We start from the raw sequence: 10,938 nt of genomic DNA on the forward strand, positions 1-10,938 counted from the left end.
GTTTTTGATCTCTGTAATGATATTTGTTCCTGTAAAAACTCACTACAAACGATATTTGTTCACGATTATCTCTGGTTATCTGCATACAACAGAAAACTGTGGTAAACTTCAAGACACTATTAGTTTCTTAGAATTTTATCCTTATCATAAAACGTTATAGTGTGACCTCATAATGATATCTTTTATGTATGCCGCCTTGAGTAACCCCTTCTTTCTGCCCCCTGACAACAACTAAGAACACACCAACTCCTCCCAACGAACCCGATTATGCAGAAAAAACGTTTTGTTATCAAACTCATCAAAAAGGTTTTGAGTTTTAAAAATGCTGGTGTGATATTGAAATACCTGCTATTGCAATGTAACATACTCAGTGCTTAGTGAGTCTGTGCTTAAAGAAGATTTTATTTTGTTTTATTTTAACAGTTTGTTACTGGGTATTTTTTTCAATCCATTTTGCCAAAATTGGGCCATTTTAGGGCATTTCTGATCTTAATGTGGCCCGAAATAAAAAAATGTGTTTAGAATAGGGTTCAATAATAGAATGTATGCATACACGTAAAGGATGTAAAGGTTTGTGTTTTGATACGGTTTACGTCATTAGCAATTACACCTGTCTTATCTCTCACTGAGCGAGGGAGCTAGGCAACAGAAACCCTGCAAAGAATAAGCAAACATCTAAAACGGAACAATAAATATTGTGCTGTACTGCTGTGTAAGTGGTTTTTATATCACATAGTAGTTTGTAGTTCATTCAGTTTTCTCCATTCTGGCCCAATATTCTGCAAACAATTCTATATGCTACAAAATAAATGTATGCATGTGTATGCACACACGGGGCTGCTTAGATGGGTGATTAGAATGCAGACTAAAGATTTTAGTACTTAAACTCTCTTCTATCTAGTTCAAGGGGATACATTTATTGTTTGTTTTTCTCTGTCTATCCATTAAAAATAGCTTAGATTTAGATTCTTTATTACCATTTGTTGAGCAAAGGAGACCCAGTTGTCCTCTAGTACAAAGTTTTTAAAGGTGAGGGCCACCAGGGGGCGTCATGGGAGTTTCAGAGAATTAGATGGAAGAAGGGCAAAAATGGGGAAAAGAAAAGAAAAAAATTGAACGTTTAAATCTGAAATTTAATTTAATTTTTATATATAAATGTCATGTGTTTTTCAGTCATTATTATAAAATGTAAGTTAAAATAACTTATTCAAGATAGAAATAGCCTTTATTGTCCCACAGAGTAAAAATTCAAGGAGCTTTTTTTTTTTTTTGCCATGCTCATCTTTCTGATTGGCTTCCAGTGACATTCATCAAGTTGCTTTGCTCCTCAAGCTAGAAATGGAAAAGTGTCTGACAGAAGAAAAAGACAGAAGGAACCTCCTATCAGCCTTGCTGTGGAGGTCTCTGGTGCAAAAAACCTAAACTGTCAAAAAATATATATAAATAATGATGAGATTAATATTAAAATATTACATATTTCTTTATCAAAAGAGGGGTTTATGGTGGAATATTTTTTTATCAGTTAATATATTATATATTAGTGGCGTTGTTGTCAGTTGTGTGGCTGCGCGTAGCTGCGCTGATAAAGAGAAAGAAGTGGTTTTGAGTTGCACTTTAATGGTTTTCCCCTTTTAAAAAAACGTTAAAGTTTTTAACTTTAAGGGTTAAAACTTTACCCTTAAAGTTATATAGTATTTACTGACCGTAGGAGACCAAGTAAGATACCTTTTATATTGGCTCATTGAAGGTCATTTAATATTGTAATGTACAATGACAAAACAGTTCAAAGTTTGGGTTTAATTTACTCAATCAAGTCATTTTTTCCTTCAGTAAACGTATATATCCCAACAAATGTACCACAAAGGGTTGTTGGCTTCAAGATATTCAGAGAAAATCTTACGCACACAGTAAATTTTCATTTCATGTAAATCCATGGCATAGAATAAAGAACTCTTAAAAACATCTCACTAAATCATGAACTTACAAGTTAGTGCAAGTCTACAGTCTCTTTGAAGTTGTACATTGATCAGTTGGAATGTTGGATGACATATTGAGTCTTTAATCGTCTCTCTCTAGAAAAACTGTTTCAGTTTACAAAGGAATAACAGTTCATCATTGCATATTTTCATGTGAACAAGCTGTCAGTGCTCAACTTTTTATTGCTATGCAGCTTAGATTAGTTAACACTTGCATGCTCAAACTTGCATTGTAAATCTATGGCAAAATACTAGTGTGTGTGGATCAATACCACATGATCCAAGGAGTTTTTGGTAATAAATACAGTACTGTCAGTGTTCATCCATGCACTCTGACTTTTCAGCCCATGCACAAAATGGGCATGTTGGCATATTTACCTGAAAGCACTTAATCCATAGTCTTTCTTTTACTGCATGCAAATAACCGTAACAGTTTAAATGTATGTCTATTGATGAAGGTCATCTTAAAAACCAAAGAAGGACAAGCATATTGACCCAAAGGTCTAAATGTCTGTTCACACTCCCAGCTGAGGAATGGCTGTGATGGTGAGGAGGGCAGTTTTTGTATGGCTCCAAACAGGCTGCATAAGCCATAACATGTGCTACATAGTTCTGCTCCTTTACTCCATGAAACAGGTGAGCCATGGGACCTTTGGCGTAGATGGCTACGTCTTCTCCGCCGTGTGTCTCAGCATCCAATGGTACAGCGGCCTGCTGCATGTACTCCTCATCCACTGCAAGGAGACAAGTGCAAAATGCAAAAAAAGAAAATCCAATACGTTAAAATGAATGTAATTTAATGCTTCTATTAGTGACCATTACATATAAACCAGCAAACAACATTTTGTAATATAAATATTGAACATATCCAATTTTTTTCTCCCTAAATATACTTCTAATTGCCATATTGGCATGAAGTTCACACAATATTTCTAACACCCATATCCAAGAAATCAACAAAAATCTGTCCATAAATTAGGTAATTAAAATAAGCAGGAGTGAAGAAATAAGAATTAAACAGAAAAATATGTATAAAAAACATAGAAAATCAGGACAATAGTTAGATTTTGTCTGTATTCTGAAAGCAAAACTACTCATTATCAGTGCAAATTCATAACCTGTTATTTTAGTCTTAACTGAGGACCAATGTTTGAGTGTTTCAGAGAGTCCTAATTAGCTTTTTTATAAAAACAATAACTAATGCACTCAACTGAAAGACATTCTATACAGACTCACTATGCAAAATTCCACTTCTGAAGATAAAGTGTGTTGAAACTTGTGGAAAGTTTTCTATACAGCTTTCAAACAAGCCAATCAAATATTAAGAAAATATAGTCTGGTCATATTAGATCCAAACCTGTACTCTTTAAACATCACTGCTTACAACACATATATGAGAAACCGCATTGCACAATAAGTTCACACCTTCAAACGTGAAGTGTGAAGGTGTGAACATCATGATGTGGGGCTGTTTTTTAGCACATGGTACAGGCACACTTAATGTAACTAGCAGAAAGAATTAAAGGGGAAATCTTCCAGGACATTACTAATAAGAATCTGAATGAAGTATATTTCAACTACCCAATGACACCAAGGTAAATAAACTCAAGTGGTCTCAGGGTAAAAAAAAAAAAAAAAAAAACACAGCTGCCTAGTCAATCAATTTAGTTAAATCCAACTTTAAAAAAAATCTATGGGAAGAACAAAATAGAGTGTATATAGGAGCTCACCAGAATTACAAGTTTTTAATGTCTTACATAACATACCTGAACAACAATTACAGTAGTTTCTCTATACAAGACATTTTGACATTGACATTGTGGAAAAAAAGTTTGTGTAACCCTCTTGGGTTGTGACTGACTCCTGGTGTGAATTTCATGTCAATAACATAATTAGAAATACATTATTAAAAGAAGAATGTTCATGTGTTTAACATTTTTTTTCCCCAATGTTCCTTACAATATGAAATAACAAAATATAACAGAAAACTGAGTGTCCTAGATTTACTGTTTTTGCTGTTAAGACTTTTTTATTTGTTGTTCCTGCATTTGCACTAATACTATTCTAACCTTTGCCTCATACATTTTTAGTAGTTTGGCCCATAAGACAGGGTTTTCCAAAGCTCCATAATTTACTCAAACAAAACTAATTACAGCTTTCCAAAGCCCCAGAAGGTAATTGAAGTTCCTTTGATGGAAAATGCAGAAATAGTTCCTGACCTTTAAAATACAAGAAGCACATGTTGGACAGGAAGTGAGATAAAGTATTTTAAAATTATTATGATTAAAAATACTACAATCTTTTCTACACTTCAAATAAAGTCATTTTTTTCTGTAGAGTGGCAGAGATGGTTTGGAAAGCATGCTGGTGCCTTTTTCTTTCTTGTTGCTTTGTAATTTCACTGCATTGCTGTGGATAAAAGCATCAAAGTGCACATGTACTTCTTTTGCAATGCTCCCTGCCTCTCCAGATGGATACATTTTAAAATCAAATTCCATATGGAGTTGGGCTCAGTGTATAGCTATTATACATGAAAACTTGTTCCAAAAAGTAATACTGGTCCATTTAGAAATGGTGAGCAAAACTTAGGGCTATAAAAGGTATTCTGTGCAATAACTTAAAATGCATGTGTATTTTCATTCTTTTCAACGTGTCACAAAGACATGCAAATGTAGTTTAAAAGTTCAGTTATATAAATGCAAAGGATTATGCGGAAAAAAGAAAGCAGATCACAATGAAATGAATGCATTATGTTTCATCTTTGTTTTTCAGACAAACTCAGGCATGAGTCAGCCATAACCACATCAGTTAAAACTGGCTGTACACAGATCAGTAGAGACAAGCAGCTGCATCTGAAAACCATTAGCCTGGACTCACAGTAATCCACCATTGTGATGTTCCCTCTGGTTCCATTTACATGCACATAACCAGGGCCATTGGCATAAAGGATGCTGGTAAAAGGCATTTCGTCATCTGCTTTCTTTGGCGCCAGACCTGAATCATTGGGTGGGAAAGTGAATAATGTTTGTCATGTAAGGTATTCCTTGATACTTACGTATGCTTTGACGTCATATTGAAAGCAGATTATAATGAACTTAAAGAATCTTTACCCAGGACTTTCTAGAGCTAAAAAAAAACTAACAGTAGATCAACATCTTCTAGTCTTCAGCTGGTCTTACATGTTTTTTTTATACTTTCACTCAACTTTTAATATGAACAGCATCAAAATAGCTATTCTTAGAATCATACCAAAAATGGGGTTCCCTCGAGGTGTGTTACCACCAAAGGTAAAGACATGAGAGTGGTCTGCAGTTACCACTGTCAGTGTGTCAGACTCTCTGGTGATTTGCGCTGCCCGTTCAATTGCACGATCAAACATCTCAGCTTCAGTTAGTGCCAGTTTTGCAATGCCATCATGGTGTCCATGGTCAATTCTCCCTCGTAATACAACACAGAAAAGACAAATTTCAACAACTGCACATGATCATGCACAATCAGGATTCTGTGTTATTTCAGGAACAACATTGAAAATAAGTGCTTTCTTGTGCTCTTATTTTGATTTTATATTCAACAACAATCCCATAATACTCATCTTCCACAAACAAGAAGTATCCTTTTGGATTCTTCCTGAGGATTTGAATTGCTTTTTCGGTCATCTCCACAATAGATGGGTCTCGTGTGGTATTCCGGAAAACATCAAATCTCATGTCCTTTGCTTCAAAAAGACCTAGACCCAAATAAAAGAGTGTGAAATCTCAGCATTGTGAGATTTACAGTTGGAGGCAGTAAAGACTCAGCTCTGTTTAGAAGCAATAAAGCTGTGAAAAGAAAGGCCACAGAAAAAAAACATTCAAAATACGACCAATGAGAAAGTTCAAGAGTCTGAACTCCTCACATATCAAAGGACAACATGATAGTAAGATAATAAAGATGGTGTACTCTTGGTAGCTGCACCTGGATTACTGTTATATGTATCATCACAGCAAGAAATGCACCCTTGAGTCTTTATCTCTATAGCTGGACCTGATAATGCTTGTTAAAAGTAAATTTACACACAAAACATGACTGTCTTAAATGGCTGTAAAGATGAAAGGCGATACTTAGAGATAAAGATGTTATATATTACTTGTACACCCACCCATAAGACGATCTGTAGTTTTCACATTTATCTCATCAAACTCCTTCTTATGCCAGACATACAGTGATTTCTTGTTCTAAAAAACAAATCCATGATCCATGGTAACATATATGTTAGTAGCAGAAGTCCATAAAATGGTACATAATTTATCAAGCTAATGCTCATTAATCCTACCGGTTTAGCATTCAACCACACATCAATAAGGTTTTTCTTGTCTTTGCGGTTTCCCTTACGAGAAGAGGAGGTAGGATACTCAGGATCCGGAGTCCCTTTTGGTGTCATGTACATCCTTCCTCCCCCAAGAATCACCTTTAAGAAGATCACATGACAGAATGTCGGTGGAGGCACTTTTTAAATACTTTATCTGTACAGCTTCAAAAAATACATGGTGTACAACATGCAACATGTACAAGTTCTAAGTCTTTTCAATCTAAACATCAACAGAATGAAGTAGAAATTATTTGGCAAGCTACGTCAAGCAAAGGAGTAGCTCCAGGAAAAAAAAAATATAATTCATTTTTAAAATATATATGGGAGGTGGTTATAGCCATCCATGTGTGATTTAAAATATTGACCCAGGGTTTTGCTTAAGGTGTTTATTAAAGGATCCGTATTGAAGTAATTGACTTTTCTCAACTTTTAGTAATCTTACAGCAACATTTGCTGTAAAATGTTCCTATTGAATAAGCCAATTTGTTAGCGTGCCTGTTGTTTGAAGTCTTTTAAAGCAGAAAATGAAATAAAAAGATTCAGAGAAAGCAATGCAGTCACAACTTGCTAGCATAGATGTTTTCTCAAGATGACAATACAAGAATAACATGGCTGACCACACCAAGGCTACGCAGATAACTAATGCAAATAAGGTAAATCAACATGCAACATTTACAAATAGAGTGATTTGGATCACCAAAGTATCACTGTGGTTAATTGCCTTTTGCAGTTTCAGCCACCATAAGTCCTTCCATTTAAAAATAACATTGCTGTTAATTTTATTTAATGTGACTGCTATTGATTTAACACAGGCTTTTGGAGATCAGAGGTTTGCCTGATGCCTCTACATAGCCTCATGGCACGCTCTATAGATTTCACATTGTCTAAAAATTAACTCTGCCACTTGCTCAGCAGTTCCTATACGTAACCAATGTTACCATAATTAATCAGTCTCAGAATATCTTGGAAAATAATAAGCTGTACTTTCATACATCAATGTCAAAGTTGGTGACCAGTTGGGTAGCAATGTCCACACATCCATGTTTTTGAGCACTGGAAGGAAGGTCTGCGTCGCTGTACCAGCTGCGGCTGACAGAGTGGGCATAGGCTGCAGCTGGTGAGGCATGCTGAACACGTGTGGTGGTCACAATACCCACTGATTTACCTGTACAACCCAGAGACACACTCAAATCAGAACTACATCTGTTTTTTATTAATGAACAAAATTACCAATACAAAACTGGACCACTGCAGCTATACCTGTACATTGCATAGAACCATAATAAGTGACACCACATGCTTATCGGATGATTGTTCTACTCCAAACATTTTTCATCTTAGGTAAGTATGGTTAATCTGTATCTTGAGATAAGAGTGCAGTTTCAACTGGTTGACCTTTCCATGATGCAGCACAGCCACTATTGTCAGTGATCCACTGTATTTACCTTGGGCTTTCGCACGTCGTAGTACTGAGTAGACCTCATTTCCAAAAGTAGTGTTGCACTCATAGGCCACTGCTTTAGCACTGAGTCCAACTGTCTTGGCGTTGGCCTTCACCCCACAGTGATAGGCCGTGGCCGTGCTGGCGCTGTCCGCAACCTGCTTATCCACACTGTAGGTCTTCAGAAACAGAATACAATTGTACAAATAAATGTAAAGTGGACACGGTCTAAAAATAGACCCTTGTATGATTTATCAACATTTTTAACACGCATTCATTGTTTTCCAATTTCCTTTTTTTACTATTTTATATTAATCTTCATTTCACCAGGAAAATCAATTGAGATTTTAATTTCGAGTTAACTCATGCTAATGGTGTTAGCTCTAGCTATTATAGTAAACAAAGCAGATTATAAGCCGGTTGTTTCAGCAGATATCTCATATAAAACGGCACATGAAACCATTGAGGCTGTTTCATGGTTGTAGGTTGCCCTCGTTGACCTCCTCCTTCTTGAATTCTTGTGTTTTGTTTCTAGACTTGAACCACACTTTAACATAACCACTTCATCCGCCTGGCATGCATTGTGCAGGTAAAAAAAAATGGCAACCCACTTATATGAAAAATATAATGAAGATATACAATCTTTGAAGTAATTGTGAGTTTTTACCCAGAAAACACCACCACTTTTAGGTCAATAAGTAAATTCTAACATATTAAGGCCAATATGCTTAACTAGTCGTGGATCCCTTTAAATGGGTCCCTTTCATTTTAAAGTATTTTACAAAGCGCTGTAAAACAGCAACAAATAGAGTGAATTTGCACTTAATATTTTGAAATGTTCAGGACAAGTTTTTGGAAATACAGATCTTTTCGCTGTACTTTTAAGAAGATTCAGAAAAAATATGCAAGTACAATGCAACATAAGCACCTTGTCTTGACACCAGAGTCTCACAATAATCAATGTTACTTCTTCTTGGTATGTTACTTTATCTTAGTAAAGATCTCCAAGGTCGAATAAATAAATAAAAATATGTATACTTATCCCAAACAAAGATTTAATCTGTCTTGATTGTGGGTTGAGACAGAAAACTACAATTAATAAATACTCAGCCTCTCCATAATGCTCAAGTTACAATAATTTAGGGATTAAGCTTGCCCAGAAAGCGATGTGAGACCCAGAATTTGTGATCACTACTTACAGCCTATTGTCAGCATTTTAATTAAAGGGTGAATTAACAAAATCCTTTAAATCTCTTTCAGTTTTGTGGTTTAAGAACTTACGTAGCAGTGCATGCTCATTAAAAGACAAGATGCAACATGCTCTTGGAAAGCCAACTGCCACTTCTGTTTTTCATCTTCTCTCTCTTTATTCATAATGAATAGTGCAATTTTACTAAGCAGCCAAAACTAAGTTGGAAGATTTAAATGCATGCATGTGTGTGCTTAAAATTTAGCACAGCTCTCTCTTCACAGTCTAGTGCTCCAAGTGTGTCTGTGGTGGTAAATAAGGTAAATTACTTCAGGTTTTCCATTTGCACAGCTAAAGTTTTACCATTTCTTTTCTGTGAAAGTGATTAGTATTCTATTATGGAGTTTGCTGGCTAAAGCAAATCTGAATAAATGAGCAAGTAAAATTGCACTTATGCTTTTGCATGCTCACCTTTGTTTTAAACTTAGCAACCTTGCAGTTTTCTTGAGCTGTTTCAGAGGAGAGGGAAATGAGAACACTAATGAAGTAGTAACTCTGGAAATGTGAGATTTTCCAGCCAGCTCAGAAGTAATACCTTTGGACAATCAGGGGATGTGAAAAACAAAGTTGCCAATGTTCCACTGTGTAGCTAAATGTGTGTTGGTAGGAATCATGACTTTACTTATATTTATGCTGTACTGTAAGCCCTTTTCCACTTGGTATAGTAACGGTCAAAGAGCTGCACAATTCCTGGCAAACTGTTAAGCACCTTAAAGAAACATACTTTTAACTAACTTTTTTGGCTGATAAATATGAATAAGTGAAAAATGGCTATATAGCAGCAAGAATAAAAGATGACTGAGCTTTAATGGCTTCTTTGGGAGCTAATGGACAATGTGTTTTGAAAGAAAATACTAAGAGTTCTTTGCTATTGAAAATTTCAAGGAAACTCCTGGTTATTTTAAACCACTGACATTTAATAAAAATAAGGACTAAGTGAGTGTGAATAACCAGCTCAGACAATTTCTTTCCATCTCTTGACTGAACTACCAAAGTGTCTAAAAATATTTAGAAAAAAATACTTTTGACATTATTTTTGGAAGAGCTGTAGTTTCCGTAAACATCTCACAGAATACTCTAATTGTTAGAAGGTTCCATTGGGAGTCTGGCAGTCTTTGCCTAAATCCTTCATAATTACTCATTCCATCTTTCTCTCCCAACTCCCAAAGAGTTCAATGTGCTCCAAAAGGTCAAATCAGATTCAGTAGACTGAGATGCACTACAATGAAAGATGCAAAACAAACTGTTTCAAGATTTTGTCAGGACTCAAGTCAAGGTGTGCCTGGAATTTGAAAACCAGAAAAAAACATATGAAATAAGTGTTACCATTGTTGGAGTAGATTGTGGTACATATACACTCTAGAATTACTTTTAAGCTGAAACCAAAATTTCAGCCAGCAAAAAGCAGATTAACATAAATTGACCGAATCATGCCGAAAAGTAGTTGCTTTCTTTTACAAATGGGTGGGCCAACTTACTTACAAATATTAAAATGTGGCCAAAACACCTCCTAAGAATATCTTAAAATGAAAATTTTAAGATTTTTTAATCATTTCTCTGTCAACAGCTCTACTTTGTGTCACTACCTTAGAGAGGGCAACATATGGGAAGGTGTCCATGGCCAGCACCGTTTCTTCCCCAGACCCGCCCTCATTCTGACCTCGCAGGATACGTGCTGCTGAAACCGTAGACACACCCATCCCTGTCGAAGGATGACAGACAAATAAAGTTCACTTTTATGTCCCATCTGCTTTTCTCATCTTAGTTATCTCAAAGCAATTACATAATTAATCACATATTTCGTCAGCAATGCTCCACACATCTGCATTCACCGCCCTTTGGCATTACATAAACTCACAGCACATACTGTGCAGATTATCTGCCACCAGTTTGATAATATGAAACATTCAATCACAGGTTTATG

The 10,938-nt window shown here is 35.7% G+C and overlaps 1 protein-coding gene across 1 annotated transcript; it reads right to left on the reverse strand.

Annotated features, from left to right (window-relative positions):
- Window positions 1-1,722: 1,722 nt before the first annotated feature.
- alpi.1 (alkaline phosphatase, intestinal, tandem duplicate 1) lies at window positions 1,723-10,714 on the reverse strand. Its single transcript, XM_028028985.1, has 9 exons — window positions 10,601-10,714; window positions 7,770-7,944; window positions 7,317-7,489; window positions 6,289-6,423; window positions 6,115-6,190; window positions 5,569-5,703; window positions 5,226-5,417; window positions 4,854-4,970; window positions 1,723-2,710 (listed from the first exon to the last, which is right to left on the reverse strand). The coding sequence occupies exons 1-9, from the start codon at window positions 10,712-10,714 to the stop codon at window positions 2,436-2,438; spliced, it is 1,392 nt and encodes a 463-aa protein (XP_027884786.1). The 3' UTR covers window positions 1,723-2,435.
- Window positions 10,715-10,938: the final 224 nt, after the last annotated feature.

The sequence above is a fragment of the Xiphophorus couchianus genome, chromosome 9, assembly GCF_001444195.1.
Source record: "Xiphophorus couchianus chromosome 9, X_couchianus-1.0, whole genome shotgun sequence".
Classification (NCBI taxonomy): domain Eukaryota; kingdom Metazoa; phylum Chordata; class Actinopteri; order Cyprinodontiformes; family Poeciliidae; genus Xiphophorus; species Xiphophorus couchianus.

Coding starts and splice junctions, on each gene's coding strand:
- alpi.1 (XM_028028985.1), bottom strand. CDS start 10,714: ATGGGTGTGTCTACGGTTTCAGCAGCACGTATCCTGCGAGGTCAGAAT. Junction 6,424..7,316: donor TCACCAACTTTGACATTGAT/GTATGAAAGTAC, acceptor ATCTTCTTAAAG/GTGATTCTTGGGGGAGGAAG. Junction 4,971..5,225: donor TCGAGGGAACCCCATTTTTG/GTATGATTCTAA, acceptor CCAATGATTCAG/GTCTGGCGCCAAAGAAAGCA.